This window comes from Phyllobates terribilis, unplaced genomic scaffold, assembly GCF_046119375.1.
Source record: "Phyllobates terribilis strain yellow unplaced genomic scaffold, ASM4611937v1 Scaffold_11__3_contigs__length_659146591, whole genome shotgun sequence".
Taxonomy (NCBI): domain Eukaryota; kingdom Metazoa; phylum Chordata; class Amphibia; order Anura; family Dendrobatidae; genus Phyllobates; species Phyllobates terribilis.
Window position 1 is genome coordinate 390,132,332 of NW_027362771.1, and position 19,177 is coordinate 390,151,508.

The 19,177-nt window shown below is 44.8% G+C and overlaps 1 protein-coding gene across 1 annotated transcript in view; it reads right to left on the reverse strand.

The window, feature by feature from the left end:
• The window catches only part of UNC13C (unc-13 homolog C), an 861,108-nt gene that overhangs the window by 342,875 nt on the left and 499,056 nt on the right, over positions 1-19,177 (reverse strand). Inside the window, exon 20 of the mRNA XM_073653015.1 lies at positions 2,596-2,681. Coding sequence (XP_073509116.1) covers positions 2,596-2,681 — 86 coding nt within the window. The remainder of the gene's footprint in view (positions 1-2,595; positions 2,682-19,177) is intronic.

The following is a 19,177-nucleotide window of genomic DNA, read 5'->3' on the forward strand; positions in this document are numbered from 1 at the left end:
CATCAAGGCAGTCAATCAAGAATCCCTATAACTGCCAAAATCCATATAATGCTGGTTAGGCAGCTTTTACATGCTGTAGATATCAGAAGTCTATATAGGTACAGTATATATGTCTTATGGACATACCATTACCAATAACATACTAAAAAAAAAAGTTATGTTGCATTAAAAACTTTCAGATGCTAGAACATGACAAAGTGAATAGCTAACTGAATAATTCTTGACCAGTTTAAATCCAATAAAAGTGAAATTAAATATAAACTAGAACAGTGTAAATGAACACGAATTTACTTCCAAAAATAAAACAAAAGTCACGAGTCAACAGTCCTTGAATTGTCTTGTCTGTCCTCGTGTTAAATTTTACACTTTGTATTTTTAGCTTTTTACTTAGTATATCTGTTTCTGGGAAAACTGGTGGACAGCAAATATGTTCAATGGTAGAGAAGATATCTGGCACCACCTCTGCTTTAAATATATTTTCCCTTTGATATGGTGAAACTCCTGGATAATCGGTGGTGCATGTCCCAGTAAATAGTCAAAACTTGCAAAAGTCAAAATAAAGGTAGCACTCACCGATAGTTCCAAAGATGTCTTTTATTTGTACTCACAGTACATATAAACTTGCGGCATCGGACGGAGGTTCCTGAGGGTGTGCGGGGGAGTGAGAGAGAGGACGACGGCCGTTTCGCTCCCTTCCGGAGCTTCAACGGGTCCCAGTACAAATAAAAGACATCTTTGGAACTATCGGTGAGTGCTACCTTTATTTTGACTTTTGCAAGTTTTGAGCAAATATGTTCAATTCACTATTTAAAAATGTAATTCAGCTTTTTCTGACTCCTGAATGAAAAATCAGTTTAGGAATGTTGTAAAGAAGCAATATTTAGTAACTTTATATGTAAATCTGTTAATGAATGCAGAGGGGGTGCAGACAAAACCAGTATAAAAACAACTAAAGAATGAGAACAAGGACCTGTAGAGAGAAAAATTAGAGATAATCTTCTCAACATTTATGTGAAGTGTTATGATCTCTTAGACTTGTGTCTATACGAGAGACAGGGTGCGGCGTTACTCAGGTACTCAGGATCCTAATATTATTTCTCTTTTTGGTACTAAAAGTGTGCCTAAGATAACAGTTTATCAGAGTTCCTCTGTTAATAAATACTACTAATATCTCACTTGTCTCATGGACAAGTTGGCCCATTGTGTGTCCTTTGGTATGCAATAGAAATAAATACTTAAAACATAATTTTTTTAAAAATTGTAGTTAAAACCAGTAACCTCAAAATGATCAACTAATGGGAATAGTCTGTATACAAAGAAAGTCCGCTGTTCTGCACACATTATATATTAGGAGCTCTTCGGTATCACCCTGTTACAGAGTACACATATTGCAAGTTGTGGTATTAGGGTATCAAAATAACAAATTGGCCCTGAAATAGCTGTATGTAAATGGAGAACGTATGGCAAGGTTCTTTAAAGGGTTAGTATTGACTGGAGTAAATGCATAGGTGCAACTAGAGATCCTGTTTTTTTATTTTGCATATTGATGCTAGATCCATTTATTTATTTTTTTAAACTGCTCTTCGTCTTTTATCAAATTCTTTTATTTATGTATTATGCTTGATTGGGCCTCATTCTGACGCCCGTGTTGCATATAGGTGTTGTATCCGTTTTTTTATGGATACATTTACCCATTATAATCTAGGGGCCTGTTCACATGTCTGTTTTTAAACTAATTGAACATCTGTGCAAAACTAACAGAGACTTGTCCGTTTTTTTTCCAGTATCACGGCGGAAAAGGGCCAATGCAAGTATATGGGGTCCTTGAAAAACACTTATGCACACAGATGTGCAGTCCGTGTGCTGTCTGTGATTAACATTGCAAAGTATAGGAGAAGCTTTGTAATTTATTTATCCATTCGTGAAAAACACTGATGACACACTAATGGTAAAAACAGACGCACGGACCACACACTGATGACGTACTAATACAAAACACTAAGGACACCGGTACCAATTTTTCATGTATTGTGTGTGTTCAAAGACAGACATGTGAATGGGGCTTTATACAGTGTTAACATATTGCACAAGGCTTTACTTACATTGTGGTCACACGCTGACTCGATTGGGGCTTACAAATTTAAATGCTATATCAGTATGTTTTTTGGATGAAAAGCAGAGTAAACCCACAGAAACACAGGGAGAACATAGAAATTCCATGCAGATGTTGTTTGGCTATAATTTTGGTACTCCGACACCAGAACCTGCACTAAACCTGGCAGGGAGCGGGGTGTTACCTGTCACTGCCTACGTTTTCAAGCTGCACATCAATGGTCTCTATTTGCATGGGCACTCTACACATTTGTGGATACTTTTATTAATAATGGTTAGAACAATTCCATAAGTGTTCTTGACTTTCTATTTTATTGCCGACACTATTATTTCTATAATTTAAGTTTACAGTAATTATACTGCATGCTGCTAGAATTGAACTTTAAAGGGTAAAGTCTATATACTGCAATCAAAGGCATACTAAATGATCATCATGTCATACATACACATAAGAGAACGACTATTTCCACAGTGCATTGTTACCTTCCATAGCATACTTCATATCCTGGGCAAATAAGTTCCACATCACCTCGGAACTGAGTCTTCCCATGTTAAGCTCCTGAGGAAACCTGAAGCAGAAATCATCCCATTAGTGTTTTCATATGGCATTCAATACAGATATTCTATGTATTATTCGTGCTTGAGAGTATAAAATACCAGATTTTTTACTGGATTTTTGGAGTTCTGCATCATTCTTATCTTATTATATGGTACACACAACACTGAATATAACAGCACAAGTATATGACCATATTCAGACCCGCAGATCCATAGGCCTATCGATCATTGTGTGCTTATTATATGGACCAGTAGAGAATGGCAGACCATTCGGTAAGACACATGAGAAAGGAGAACCACCCTGACGAAGGACGTGTGTCCGAAACACGCGTCGGGGTTACGCCGCGTGTTACCATTCATACTACTGGACTAGTGTGCAGGTACTTGATTTCATACTTCTCTATGTTGAGTCAGCATTTGTTTAATCCATGACTACTATATGAATAGATATGGGGCACATGAGTGGGCAATTATATGGAGTACATGATCTTCCTCCTCCATAATATCTACATATATGATTTGGCCACTCATGCGATACCCTATCTTAGACTGTTTGTTGGTTTATGTTGTTACCATGAATTTGCTGATTATTAGTTTTACATATACCTGCCTCTGCTTTTTATTAGCATGATTTTGATTCTAGTACACATTGTATTGTAATGATATTGTATACAATTTTGTCAGGTCACTACAGTGCGGCTTTCCTTGTGCATGTAGTGCCACTTCAACCATATTATTAATAAAGGTTTTTTACTTGAATTATTCCATTGGATTGGACCTATCATTCGGTGGTTCTCCTTTCTCATCTTATTATATGGGTAAAGCTCCCCCCCTACAATGAAAAGAATGCTGCCTTCTTCTGTGGTATATATATAATCAACTGAAATTATTGGCAGTTGATTGAGCAGCCTCAATGGGTCTGCACTCCCCTCTAATCACCTTCAGTATGTTACACGCACGCCGCTAGGTTCAGATAGGGGCGAGACTGGTTACATGAATTCTTTGGAATCCTGGGGGAACCGTTACTCAGGGCGACCATAGACCATGTGCTGCAGCTTCTCTCAGGCACACAGGGGTATTGACTCTCAGGCACAGACACGTAGATTGTTTCACTTGATGACCAGACACACTTGACAAGAGTCCTCATAAATGGTAGAACAGTAGCATTTAATAAGAAGCTGTGCAGCCAGTGCAAGTTAAGTCTTATCAGCAACAGGCTCCAGTGACAAACAGTACAGTTTCCTTAGCAGCACAGCAGTTCACAGTCTTCCCAGTTGTACAGGACAGCACAGTTCTAATGCAAAGGCACATTAATGAACACAGCTGTAGCGTCGGCGTCCCTGCCTCCTGTTAGGCAGGGACGCTGTTCCCCTCACCTCTCCGCTCTGTGCCCGGCGTCTTCCTCCCGCTCTGCTGGCAGCGCGCGCTGCTTCCCGGCCACGGTGCTTAGGGCGCGCGCGCGCTCCCCCTCTCTTAAAGGGGCCGCGCGCGCCGTCCTAAGGAGTCCCCGGCCAATGGCAGGAGGACTTCACCATATATAAGGCACCTCCTCCAAAATGGAGGTGCCCGAGCAATGTTGTTGCAAAGCCTTCACTCTGCTTCAGCCCTCAGGTCCCGTTTCCAGTTACCTGCCAGTCACCTGCCAGATTCCTGCCTGTTACCTGCCAGTCACCTGCCAGATTCCTGCCAATCACCTGCCAGATTCCTGCCTGTTACCTGCCAGTCACCTGCCAGATTCCTGCTTGATACCTGCCAGATATCCGTTTACCTGCTTGCAAGCCTGCGGTCCGACGGTCTGCCTTCCGACACCTGTCAGTCTGTCTATGGATCAGCCTGCCCGCTCACCTGGGAGCGCTCATCTGCTACCTGCCTGCTAGTCTACCTGGAGGCTCCGCCGTCACTTGCCGTGACCACCTGCCTGTCCAGAGACTCTTGTCTGCTCACCTGGGAGCGCTCATCTGCTACCTGCCTGCTAGCCTACCTGGAGGCTCCGCCGTCACTTGCCGTGACCACCTGCATGTCCAGAGACTCTCGTCTGCTCACCTAGGAGCGCTCACCTGCTACCTGCCTGCTAGCCTACCTGGAGGCTCTGCCGTCACTAGCCGTGACCACCTGCCTGTCCAGAGACTGTCCCTGTCACTTGCCGTGAGTACCCGTCCTTCTACCCAGAGACTGTCCCTGTCACTTGCTGTGACTACCTGCCCTTCTACCCAGAGACTGTCCCTGTCACTTGCCGTGACTACCTGCCCTTCTACCCAGAGACTGTCCCTGTCACTTGCCGTGACTACCTGCCCTTCTACCCAGAGACTGTCCCTGTCACTTGCCGTGATTACCTGCCCGTCTTCCCTGGGAGCCACCCGCTTCCTTACAAGGACCGCCCCCTTGTATAGTTGCTCAGAGGTTCCGCCTCCCAGACCCGTTACAACAGCATTCTTTACAGCACAGTGAGATGGAGGAGGGGGGGGTTGCTGAGGGAGATGATCCCTGCGACACCATTTCTTACAGTCCTTATCTTTCTGCTTGACAATACTCTGCACTGGTAGTTCAGGAACTCTACCGGACCTGTTCTTAGCCTCATTCCTAACTGGAATACTTTTCACTTGCAGGGGCACTTCTGTCAGATGCAGAGCACACACAACACCTCTCGCTTTGGCTCCAGCCAGACAGTAAACACCTTCCCCACAATCCCCCTGGGGCTCCGCTAAAACACTCCCCTTCTCCTGTGACTGTGTTAACTCCTCTAGTTGCTGGATGCTTCTGGAGCACAACACTTCCTGTCTCATGTGCTTGTGTTACTTCTAATAGTTGCTGAATGCTTTTAAAGCAACAACATTACTTCTGCATGTCACAAGTAGCAAGTGTTCAGATCATATAAACGTATGATATGTCGTTTTATTTTTTCTTTAGTCTCTCAATGATCTAAATGTATTTTTACGTCATGGGGTCGGCGTATGGTTAGGCTCCATGAAAACTGCAGCCTAATCATAATCCAAATGGCATACCCTAAAATAAACCTCATTGAAACAATAGTTTCTTTTATAGGATGTACTGTAGGCAAATTCTTTCCTCCAGCAAAATGTCACCCGCGCCTGCGCAGTAGCATCTCTCGGCAAACAAAAGATGGTACTACGCATGCGTGGGTGGTGGAAGCCATTTTGGGGCATGCAAATTTCAATTTGTCACAGAAATTACAAAGTCAGTATTTAAAATAGTAGGCAGGTCACTGAAAGCACAGTGACCTGTCAGAGGCCAGAGATAGGATTACATAATGAGAGCACCAGATAAAGCCTCTCCCCAAAGGCCGACCCGAATCTCATTATGTCAGAAATGAAAATAAAGATTATAAAAGAACCACTGGACAGATTTCATCAACAAAGGTATCATTTTACTCAGTATAACGGCGCCCACCTGACAGTGTATGTGGCTTACTAAGTACAATCCTGCTGACAAGTGCGCTTTAAGTATAGGGTGAGGAGACGCACTAAAGCTATGTTACAGCAAAGAACACTTTACAGGGAAGCAACTCTGAGAACATTACTAGCAGCGCTGCTTCCTAGCCATATGTTCTTTGCTGTGGTGCTGCTAAGAGCATACAATCTTGAGGCTAGTCTTTCACACATCACCCACTGATAAATAAAAACAGCAGAACAACACAGAGAAATTTACTATCAACGCTGATTTCCCTTATTTTGTTCTTTGAGGTTGTGCAGATAACATGATGCAATTCTGAGGCCAGTCTTTCACACCTCCCCCCCCCCAAAAAAAAACGCAAAAAGGAACTCTGAAGACTTTACTATCAGCACTGATTTCCTTTATTGTGTTCTTTACGGCAGTGCAGGTAAGAGGATACAATCCTGAGCACAACGATCTACACACAAACTGCTAATCAATAAAAAAAGATAAGCTTAACTGAGAAACTGAAAAGTAGTCTGAGGCACAAAGGGACAAGGCAGCACAGAGGGCTTATGGCTAATATAGTTTTTTTTATATTATACAAGGAGGAACATTTATACACTTTCTGGGACGGTCTACTTTAGGCTCCCCTCAATGAACAGATATCGGAGCTTTAGAGGATCAGAAAAGAGCAAGGAGCAAGAGGGGGTAACCAGGGACCCCAATGTATGAATGATTCCAACACTTTGTTAATATTGTTGGAGTTTTAATAAAAAAAAAACATTTTAAAGTGGGAAACCCCTTAGTGACCGCCAATACGTCTTTTCACTGACTTGCGATATAAGAGAATAGCATCCCCCAACAGGTGACTATCCTGTAGCTGTCAGCTGTACACTATAGCTGACAACTTGCTGCATCAGCCATGATCAGTGTTGGCAAAGACCATGGACGTTTAACCCCTTAGATGCTGCTGTCAATAGTGACTACAGAATCTAAATAGTTAACTAAGTGCATTGGCACCCTGAGATCTTGATTGTGTGGTTCTGGTGTTTGCAATGACAGTTCATGGCCAAATAACAGCTATAGCGGCCTTTTCAGAAGTTATCAAAACTTAGGTGGTAAAAATAAACTTTTTCATTCCTGTCAAGCCACTTTGCAATAATTCCTGAAAAGCAGCTGAAGGGTTAATGAACTACCTGAAAGCAATTTTGAATATGTTGAGGGGTGCGTTTTTTAAAATGGCATCACCTTTGGGTGGTTTTCAATATATAGGACCCTCAAAGTCACTTCAAAACTGAACAAATCCCTATAAAAATAAGTTTTGTACATTTTTGAAAAATTGCTGCTACATTTTTAAACCTTCTAAAATGCTAACAAAATGAAAAAACACTTTACAAATTGTGGTAATGTAAAGCAGACATGAGAGAAATGTTATTTATGTTTTTGTGTGATATGACTATCTGGATTAAAGGTATAATAATTCAAAGTTGGCAAATGGAAATTTTTTTTTAAATTTTTGTCAAATTTCTGATATTTTTATAAATAAACGCAAAACATAACAGCCCAAATTTACCATTATTATCAAGTACAATGTGTCACAAAAAAACAATCTTAAAATCAATGGATATGTTGAAGTGTTCCAGAGTTATTACCACATAAAGCGACATGTCAGATTTTAAAAAAATTGGTCCGGTCACTAAGGAGTTAAGGATGCAACTTATTGTGGGCCTTTAGGAACCAGCATTTTGTCTTATTTCGGTATGATCACACCAATATGAAGGCTTGTTTTTTGTGCTATGCAGCAACAGGATATCTATCTCTTGGTCAGTCAACCAACAGTGATGTGCTACTCAGATGGGAGCCTAAGGATACAGCAGCACGAGTTGTCATGTCTTTATTAGGTCATCTATGAGATGCCCTAACGTAAAGAGATCTATCATCATTACAGATCTCCTTTAATAAGTCACGATGCAGACAATACATGAGGACACAGAGCTGAGTAGTAAATTGCTGTTGGCTACATATGTAAATCAGAATCAGAATTATAACTAATTTTTTACCATCTATAATAATAAATAATTATAATTCATCTCAATTTAGGATATTTTTTCCCATCTATGTTTATCCTCTCCCATTGATTAATCAGTGCCATTCATGTGCCTTGGTGTTTGCAATATACTGTATGCCAAAGCTGAATATGTGAAACCCAGAAAGGAGTATAGAGATATCATAGAGATATAACTGGCAATTTGTATATTGCAACATGGCCGCCAGACATGTCCTTGAGGGGAGATATGTATTGCTGAGATTGGTAGCTTCAGTGATGTAAAACCGGGAACGCATGCTCCAGCACACATAGTGCTGAGAGGGTTAATAGGGCGTATCAGGGCCGATTTTTACAAGCAGTCACAAGAGATGGGTGGGATTGGGTGCTCACATATCCCCACCCCAGAGAGTGTTTATAAAATGGAGACCGAGTGTCTCATTCAGTGTCTGTGGCTGGAGGTGTGGAGACCTCCAGAGTGTCTGTGCTACAGGACACTGACTGTGAGCGGGCGAACCCGCAGTATTGTATGGACAAGTTATTTTCCTGTTTTGGTACTTCGTGCCGGACAAGGCTGTCTTTTGTTTACCTTGCAAGGGCAGTTTATGATGCCTGAATAAACCTGCATCGGACATTTTTAAGAAACTGACTCCTGTGCCTACCTTAAAAGCAGCTGAGTGAGTACCAAACCCTACAATTGGTGGAGAATGCGGGCACGAATCCCAAGGGGAAGTGTGACTGCTACAGCAAACCATTTATGTCCTGGGTGAAGGCCTCCAGCCAGCCAGGGACGTCCGGCAGCATGGAGGAGTTGATAAAGCAACTCGTGCAGGCTAATCTCCAGCAGCATTAACAGCAGCAGAAGCAGTGGCAACAGCAGCAGTAGGCACATCAGCATCAACAGCAGCTGCAGCAGCAGCAGATACAACAACTGCAGCACAAGCAGCAGATGGAGCTCCTAGCCAAGGTGATCTCTGGCAGGCCAAACGCCCCACCCCTAACTTCAGGTGATGACTCTAACATGAGGAAGACGGTAAGAAGAGCATTACAAAAGATGACCCAGAGTGATGACGTCGAGGCGTTGCTGACGGTATAAGAGAGGTAGGCAGAGCGGTAGAAATTGTCACAGTGACTCCCTGGCGCCTGCGCATTAGAGCACTGCGGCACTGTGCTCAGCCAAACGGGCCCGGGAGGAAACAAAACACGCTCCCTGTGAGCCACGCTGTGCGAATGCGCCGGGAGGTGAGAGAAAAAGGCGCACATCACAGGGCTCTGTGACGTGTGGGGAGGGAGGGAAATACAGTAAACTTGTATATAGGCAGGGATTTGGTGGAATAATAAGCAGATGGGCGGGGATAGCTCAAGCCTGTGAAAAATCAAGCAGATAAAACTACATTTCTCTGCATTCAGACCTCTACCATGGGTCATACAGGTACAGTACAGACCAAAAGTTTGGACACACTTTCTCATTTAAAGATTTTTCTGTATTTTCATGACTATGAAAATTGTACATTCACACTGAAGGCATCAAAACTATGAATTAACACATGTGGAATTATATACTTAACAAAAAAGTGTGAAAAAAATGAAAATATGTCTTATATTCTAGGTTCTTCAAAGTAGCCACCTTTTGCTTTGATGACTGCTTTGCACACTCTTGGCATTCTCTTGATGAGCTTCAAGAGGTAGTCAACGGAAATGGTCTTCCAACAATCTGGAAGGAGTTCCTAGAGATGCTTAGCACTTGTTGGCCCTTTTGCCTTCACTCTGCGGTCCAGCTCACCTCAAACCATCTCGATTGGGTTCAGGTCTGGTGACTGTGGAGGCCAGGTCATCTGGCGTAGCACCCCATCACTCTCCCTCTTGGTCAAATAGCCCTTACACAGCCTGGAGGTGTGTTTGGGGTCATTGTCCTGTTGAAAAATAAATGATGGTCCAACTAAACGCAAACCAGATGGAATAGCATGCCGCTGCAAGATTCAATGTGAATGTACAATTTTTATAGTCATGAAAATACAGAAAAATCATTAAATGAGAAGGTGTGTCAAAACTTTTGGTCTGTACTGTATGTATAGATTTACTTTTCTATACCCTGTATGCCCATAGTAGAGGTTTGATAACTCCAAAGTGGTGACAGAATCCCTTTAAGATAGCTGCGCCTGTCTCAGGCTGTCTGTGTGTTGTGCAAGGTGAGCAAGCCTAGCATGTGCTGCTCAGACTCTGCTGGACGCAGAGAAAGGCACTTTATTTAAATGGCTTAGGCCGTGCTGCATGGTCTGGCTATTTTAAGTTTTTGCTCAGTTATACATTTTTGTGCCAGAAAGAGGCAGTTATGTTTTGTTTTCCTGACTGGTTTATGGACACGTAATAAACCACTAGTTTGTTTTGAACCTGTGGACTGCATCCCTGTGTGAACCTGCGTCTACTCAGAGCTGATCCTTTACAAATTGGTGCTAGAAGTGCGGGCACAAATTCCAAGGGGCAGTGTGGCCGCTATAGGAACCTGTATATGTCCTGGGTGAAGGCCACCAGCCAGAAAGGTTAGTCCGGCAGCATGGAGGAGCTGATAAAGCAAATGGTGCAAGCGAATATGCATCAGCAGCAAGTTCAGTGCAGGAGACCAACAAATTGTTGATACAGCAATTTCAGCTTCAACAGCAACAAATGCAGCAGCAGCAGTGACAGCAGCAGGAACAGATGACGCTCCTGGGGGAGGTTGTCTGTGCCAAAGAAGCCGTACCACCTACAGGCTGAAGCGACGAGTCCGAGGTGAGGAAAACCGTGAGAGAGGCGTTGCAAAAGATGACTCTGGGGGATGACGTTGAGGCATTCCTGCCCGTGTTTGAGAAGGTGGCGATCCGTGAGAGACTACCACCAGAGCAGTGGGCGGAGGTTCTAGCACCATATCTGACCAGGGAACCACAGAAGGCGTACTTTGATTTGGCCCTGCAAGTCGCTAAAGAGTATAGTAAACTTAAGGCAGACATCCTGGCGTGGCTGGGCATAACCCTGGCAGTCAGGGCACAAAGAGTCCACCTCTGGTACTTCAACAAAGACAAACCTCCCTGGTCACAAATGTTTGACCTTCTGCACCTAGTCCAGAAGTGGCTGCAGCCAGAGACTTGTTCCCCAGCCCAGATGGTCGAGAGAGTGATCATGGATCGGTTTATCCACTCTCTGTCAAAGCCAATTCAATCTTGGGTTGCCCAGGGAGATCCCCAAAATGCAGAGGACCTGGTGAGCCTAGTGTAGAGGTACCAGGCGGTAGAGTGTTCCCTGAGTCGTTAAGCAGGGTTTAGGTCACCTTTTTGGTGTTCCCAAAGTGGGGATGACTCCCAAAAGAAGGGGACTAAATCCTCACTGGGTGGGCATCCAAAGTCCCAGGAGGCCGCTGAATCGCAGCTGGGTAATCAGTCCCATTCCATCCTCCGCTGGAGGTGTCATGCCCCTGGCCATATAGCCGCCCGGTGTCTGTTGGTCCTATTTTGCCTACCTCACCTGCAGCGTGGTTTCTCAACATGGCGAGGGCCCTCAGGCATGCTTAGTGTCCGTAAATGAGGTGCAAGTGTCTGGACTATTGGACTCAGGAAGTTTGTTGACCCTGGTAAGGGCCTCATTCCCTCATCGGCTGGTTCCTGGGAAGGTGGTGGGTGTCCGGTGTATCCATGGGGAAGCTAAAAACTATTCTGTCACCCGGGTGGATGTAAACACGGACTGTGGTACCACAGCTCAGGAAGTGGGGGTCGTTAAAGACTTGTAGCACCCGATAATAATCGAACGGGACTGTGCATTATTCTGGGACATGTGGGGGAAAACGGTGACACCTGGTTGCTCGGACGACAGCCAGAACACCCCAGAAGAAACCTCGCCGCATGCTGTAACTGACGAGTTTCCCATGTGTGTGTTTGTGGGCGATGAGGATGGGGCAGCATCCCCTGAGGCCAATATCCCTGAGCTGCAGGTGTCCAAGGGAAACTTTGGAACTACCCAACTCAGTGATTTTACTCTTAATGGGGCATTTGATAATGTGTCTGTACTTAACGGTGTTGCTCAAGAGCCGAGGGGTGACACCAGATACCCGTACCTTGCCGTCAACGGGGATTTGCTATACTGAGTCACCAAGGTGAGAGGGGAGCTCGTTGAGCAGTTGCTGGTGCTGAGGACATACAGGCGTAAAGTATTAGACAAGGCCCATGCACATGTGTTAGGTGGTCATCTGGGGGTAGAAAAAACACAGGAACGAATCCTTCAGAGGTTCTATTGGCCAGGTTGTCATCGAGAAATTGTGAATTATTGTAGGTCTTGTCTCACCTGCCAGCTGATCTCCCCGGTGGCACACCTCCCTTAGTGCCGTTACCTATCATTGAGGTGCCGTTTGATCGCATAGAAATGGATCTGGTGGGGCCCCTGGTCAAGTCCGCCAGAGGGCATTAGTATGTCCTGGTGATACTCGACTATGCAACACGGTATTCGGAGGCTGTGCCGCTACGTAACTCCTCTTCCAAGTGTATAGCCTGGGAGTTGGTCCATATATTTTCTAGAACCTAAGGAGATCCTAACGCATCAAGGGACCCCATTTATGTCAAAGATGATGAGAGAATTGTGCAAAACTCTGCAAATCACACAACTATGGACCTCAGTCTACCATCCACAGACGGACGGCTTTTTGAAAAGGTTCAACAAAACCCTGATGGCCATGTTAAAGAAGGTCGTAGAGAATGACGGTCGAGACTGGGACTGTCTACTGCCGTACCTTCTTTTCTCCATCAGAGAAGTACCACAGTCCTCTACTGGATTCTCCCCTTTTGAACTGTTGTATGGCCGACACCCCCGAGGAATCCTGGATGTGGCAAAGGAGACCTGGGAGGCAGAGTCTACACCCTCCAGGAGTGTAATCGAACACGTGGCCCAGATGCAAGAGAGAATTGCCAGGGTGATGCCCATAGTGAAACAGCACCTCCTTAAAGCACAAGAGGCACAATCTAGGGTGTACAATAGATAGGCAAGAGCAAGACACTTCAACCCGGGGGATCAGATACTGGTGCTGGTACCTACAGTGGAGAGCAAATTCCTGGCGAAGTGGCAGGGCCCCTAAGAAATAGTTGAAAAGGTTGGCGAGGTCAACTATAAAGTCCACCAGCCAGGGAGAAGGAAGCCCTACCAGGTGTACCACATCAACTTGATTAAGCCGTGGCGAGATAGGGAGCCTGTGGAAGCTCCATGTTTAGTGGGTGAGGCTGATGCCGATGTGAAAGAGGTCAAGGTGGCAGAGTCACTGTCACATGCCCAAAAGCAACAGTGCAAAGAGTTGGTACAGTGAAATAAAGACCTGTTTTCGGAGATGCCAGGACTCACTCAGGTCATAGAGCATGAGGTACTCACAGAGCCTCATGTTCGCGTCAACCTGAAACCATATCGGATCCTAGAGGCCCGCTGAAAGGTGATCTCGAAAGAAGTGAAGTGGATGCTTAACCTGGGAGTCATTGAATAGTCCAAGAGTGACTGGTCCAGTCCCATAGTCTAAGTGCTGAAACTAGATGGAAAATGGCGGTTTTACAACGACTATAGGAAGCTGAACAAGGTCTCGAAGTTCGACGCCTACCCAATACCTAGGGTAGATGAGCTTATTGAAAGGCTACGACCCGCTTGGTACATCACCACCCTGGACCTCACCAAGGGATACTGGCAAATACCCCTGTCCAAAAAGACCAAGGAGAATACGGCCTTCTCGATGCCAGACGGATGTTATCAATATGTCCGGATGCTGTTTGGGTTGTAGGAAGCTCCAGTCACATTCAAGAGAGCCATGGACCAGATCTTGGCAACCCACAAAAAGTATGCAGTGGCCTACCTAGATGACATCATCATATTCACCCAGGACTGGGAAAGTCATCTTGGCAAAGTTCAAGCCATACTTGACACTCTAAGGAAGGCGGGCTTTACCATCAACTCAAAGAAATTTGCTATGGGGATGGAGGAAGCCAAGTATCTGGGCTACATGGTTGGTTGAGTGGAAATAAAACCACAAATAAATAAGGTTGAGGCGATCCTGAACTGGCCACAGCCCATCTCAAAGAAGCAGGTCAGGGCATTTCTAGGCATTGTGGGCTACTATCGTAGATTTGTCCCTAACTTTGCCCTGATAGCAGCCCCGCTGACGGAGCTTCTGAAAGGGACGAAGTTGGCTATGGTTAAGTGGTCCCCGGAAGCTGAAGTGGCATTACAGGAATTAAAACTGGCCCTCAGTAAACAGCCAGTCTTGGTGGCGCCCAACTTGTCCAAAGAGTTTGTGGTCCAGAAGGACGCATCGGATGTCGGGCTGGGAGCAGTCTTGTCCCAGGAGATTAAAGGGAATCTGTCACCCCCCTGGGCGATATCAGACTTCTACTATGAGCATACAGGTGATAGAAAAGTAAATCTATACTTACCTGCATGGCCCATAGCAGAGGTCTGATTGCAGAGAAATCTGGTTTTATAAAGTCTGTTTTCCAGAGGTTTTGGCCAAATGGGGCCGAAGGAAAACAAAGCACGCTCCATGGGAGCAGCGCTTTGAACATGCGTGGGAGGGGGAGGCAGAGCAGGGCATGTCACAGGGCCTGCCACAGGACCCTGTGATGTGCAGGGGAGGGGGGGGGAATATGGTAATTTAGCACAGAGGTGGCGATTTAGGGGAATAGCAAGCAGACAGGTGGGGTTTTCTTGGTGTCCCCCTTTATAAAACCAGATTTCTCTGCAATCAGACCTCTGCTATGGGTCATACAGGTAAGTATAGATTTACTTTTCTATCACCTGTATGCACATAGTAGAGGTCTGATATCGCGCAGGGGGTGACAGATTCCCTTTAATGGAGAGGAACACCCTATAATGTACCTCAGTCGGAAACTGTCCACATGCGAGAAGAACTACTCCATAGTGGAAAAATAATGTGGGCGTTGGACACTCTGAGGTATTACCTGTTAGGTAGAAGGTTCAGGTTAGTGTCAGACCATGCCCCACTGAGGTGGATGCAAGAAAAGAAGGAGAACAATGCCCGAGTAACTAGGTGGTTCCTAGCCCTACAAGATTTTAGTTTCCAGGTAGAGCATAGGCCTGGGAAACAACATGGGAATGCTGATGCCCTTTCAAGGGTCTACTGTATGGTGGCAGAAGGTGCCAAGCCCCCCGGCTTTGGGCAGAGGGGGGCTATGTAAGGTTGCAGCCGGACAGGTCATGGACGGGAGGTATGTGTCCCCAAGGTGCCAAGCCTTGGTGATGTAGGACTCGGAAAAGCAGGCTCCAGCACACATAGTGCTGAGAGGTGTTCTATGGGCCCGGATTATTGGGCTGGGTTTTACGAGCAGCTGAAAGAGATGGGTGGGATCGGCTGCTCACTTACCTCCAGTCCAGGTGTTGGAAGGTCTGATTTAAAACAGCAGCGCCTGTCTCAGGCTGTTTGTGTGTTGTGCAAGGTGAGCAAATCTTGCATGTGCTGCTCAGACTCTGCTGGAGGCAGAGAAAGGCACTTTATTTAAACGGCTGAGGCCGTGCTGTATGGACTGGTTATTTTGAGTTTTTGTTCAGTTACATCTTTTTTGTGCCAGAAAGAGGCAGTTATGTTTTGTTTTCCTGACTGGTTTATGGACACTTAATAAACCACCAGTTTGTTTTGAACCTGTGGACTGCATCCTTGTGTGAACTTGCGTCTACTCAGAGCTGATCCTTCACAATATATATATGTACATATACATACACACATTATTAGTAATGCACTTATAGCTTTAGCCACAAAAGTTTGAATGTCATAATTTCCATAGTTCAGAAATAGCTTGGTGGATAATAGAGGGGGGAATCACAAACACGAGTTAGCCACAGCTACGCAAATGTGAGAAAGCAGAGCGGTGTATTTCTAGTTAATTAATATGTTGAGTGCCTTTGGGCTTAACAGAAAAAGCGATCACAGTTGGAAATATTTGCCATCAATACAAGATTCTTTTCTCAGCATGGGCAAACTAATAGCGAAGAACAAGACTTCTGAAATGACAATAAATAAGTCTACAGGCTTTCATCATCTTGAAGAATACATTAAAATATAACTGCAAGGCTAGATTTTTAGGTCGATAACTACTCCTGATAAAAGCAATAGGTTTATCTCGATATATATTATAGGTAGTTCTTTACAACTGATGAAATTAGAAGCAATTAAATATTTTTCTTTTGATTACAAATACTTGATGCCTCCTGTGTCTTCATATGTTTATCAACTGGATCTACACTTGCAGAATTAGGGTGCATTTACACATCCGTGTGAAATGTCCGATTTTTTATCATACAGCACTCGGATCCATAGAGTCTTATAGATCCTTTCATAACCACATTTTTTGCTTCAATTTTTTTTCTATTTTCCTCCTCTAAAATCTAGGTGCCTCTTTATGGTCCCGTGATCCTGATGATCTGAAAAATATGGTAATACTATAAGAGCAGCTTCTGTGTTAAAGGGAATCTGTCAGCAGGTTTTTGCTTTATTATCTCTGAGCAGCATGATGTAGGAGCAGATACCTGGATTCCAGTGATGTCACTTACTGGGCTGTGTGGTGCAGTTTTGATAGAATGTCTGTTTTCCTTGCAGTAGATGTAACAGTGGTCAGAATGCTGAGCTATACATAACCCGTCCACATCACTGATTGATAACTTTCTGTGTACACAGCACATTGTCAGCAAGCTGCCAATCAGTTGTGGGGGTGGGGTTACACAAATTAGTCTAACTGGCCTGTACGTGAGACCTAATCAGGCAGTGATAATCTCCTGCTGATAAAACACTGATTATAATGAAATTATAGCAGACAGCCTAATACGTGACCCATCCCTGGAATCAGGTTCTCTTGCTCTATATTATGTTGCTCTTAGTTTAAATAGCAAAAACCGGCTGACAGATTTCCCTTTAACAAGAGTTCTTTAAACGGGATCTGTCACTAGCATCAACCCCTTTAAGCCGTCTATATGGGCATATAGGTCATATGAAACGGAATACAATTATACTTTGATATCTGAAATCCGATGTCTTATTCCAGGGAAATCTTTATTTTCTTATATGTAAATGTGCTATTCAGAACTATGGGCCTGACACTATTTTGCATGAGAATTTACCTCCAGAGCTTGTTTTTAATAGAAGGGGGAATTACCAGTGAGAGACATGTAACTAGCACAGAACAAGAGGACTGAACTTTGTCACATAGACACATTTGCTGCAGCCCTCACAGCTCTGCTGTATTACAACACTCTTTCAACCCTGACTGCCTGTGAGCTGGAAGCTGAGCGGAACCTGCAGATGTGTCAGGTATAATCACAGCTCTGCAGTGAGATCAAGAGAGCAAAGAGTGGCTATTACACATCACACTGGTAACTCATCCTTTCATTTATAAAAATGTCCGGAGACTGATTCTAATACAGATCAGTGTCCGGCCCATAGATCTTATCAGTCTTTTTACATTTAAGAAAAACATGGATTTCTCTGGAATAAGATATTGGATCGCAGATATCAAGGTATCATGTTATTCAGCTTCCTATAACCTACATGCCCATACAGATGGTTTACGAGGGTTAATCCTACTGACAGATTCCCTTTAACTGTAATCTCTGCATTTTATATGACACACCAGACCATAAGACGCACCCCAAATTTTAGGGTGGAAAATAGGAAAAAAATATTTTTTATAAGATGGGGGTCCGTCTTATAGTCTGAATAGGTACCTTACCTGGGAAGGCGGTGGAGCAAGGGTCACAGGAGGCAGGGTCCTTCAGGAAGCTGGGCCTGGCGCTGGTGGCCTGGGTCTGTGGGCCTGATGCCTGGTGGTCTGGGTGCCAGGCGCTGGTGGCCTGGGGCTGGGGGCCTGGTGGCTGGCGCTGGGGGCTTGGGGCCTGGGTGCCTGGCACGGGTGGGCTGGGGTCCTGGTGGTTGGAGCTGGGTCCAGGCACTGGTGGGCTGGTGGCCTGGCACTGGTGGCTGGCGCTGGGGGCCTGGATACCTGGTGCTGGTGGCATGAGGCTGGGGGCCTGGTGGCTGGAAATGGGGGCCTGGGTGCCTGGCACTGGTGGCTGGCGCTGGGGGCCTGGCATTGGTGGGCTGGAGGCCTGATGGCTGGCGCTGGGGGCCTGGGGCTGAGACCGGGTACCTGGTGCTGGCGTGGCAGAGAGCGTGAGTGGCTTCCGGTGTGTGCGGCCATCTTTCTGTAGCTGTGATCTACAGGAAAATGGCTGCCGGCGTGGCTGAGCGCATTCGCCGCCTTTGGCAACCATCTTCCTGTAGATCACAGCTTCAGAAAGATGTCCGCTCGTACCGGAAGCCACTCACAGCAAGACACCGGCCCCGATACAAGGCAAGGCACTGGCCCCAAGGCAGATACTGGCCCGCCTCATCTCCTCCTTTTCTGCTGCTGCAGCCACTTGCTGCTGCCGCCACCGCCACCTTCCTGATGGCCCTGCGATACCACTCCACCACCACTGGTAAGTTACTTTTGGACCATAAGACGCACCACCCATTTTCCTACCAAATTTGGGGGGGGGAGGAAAGTGCGTCTTATGGTCTGAAAAATACGGTAAATCTTTTTGTATGTTTGGAAAACGTAGTAAAAGCCCTTGTAATTCTAATTGTTAGAAACATGTCTTTACATTGTGTGTTGTCCCAACAATTACCATCCAACATTTAATTCTAGAAGAAAGATTCTTTGATATCCCTACAGTAGTTGAATTGTTCTTTAATTTACTAAATAGACTATAAAATATTGGATATGAAGTACTTAAAGAGATCTGTGAATACAACCTCTTGTTTCCTATATATAAATATGAATGAAAGTTGCTCTCCTTTTCAAGTAATCATTTTTCTAGAAGGCTACAAGAACACATCAGAAAGGCTAAGATCAGTAACAAGTCTCCCAATCTACTGCAAGTAAATATACAGTCATAGAACAAGAGATGGTCACCTTGCATTTTTGTTTCATATTCTAAAGCAAATCAGGGTTGGAAACCATTTTTAAATGGCTAAAAATGTTAGTGTAACTATGTGTCATAACATAACTACTGTATATATGTAGTTAT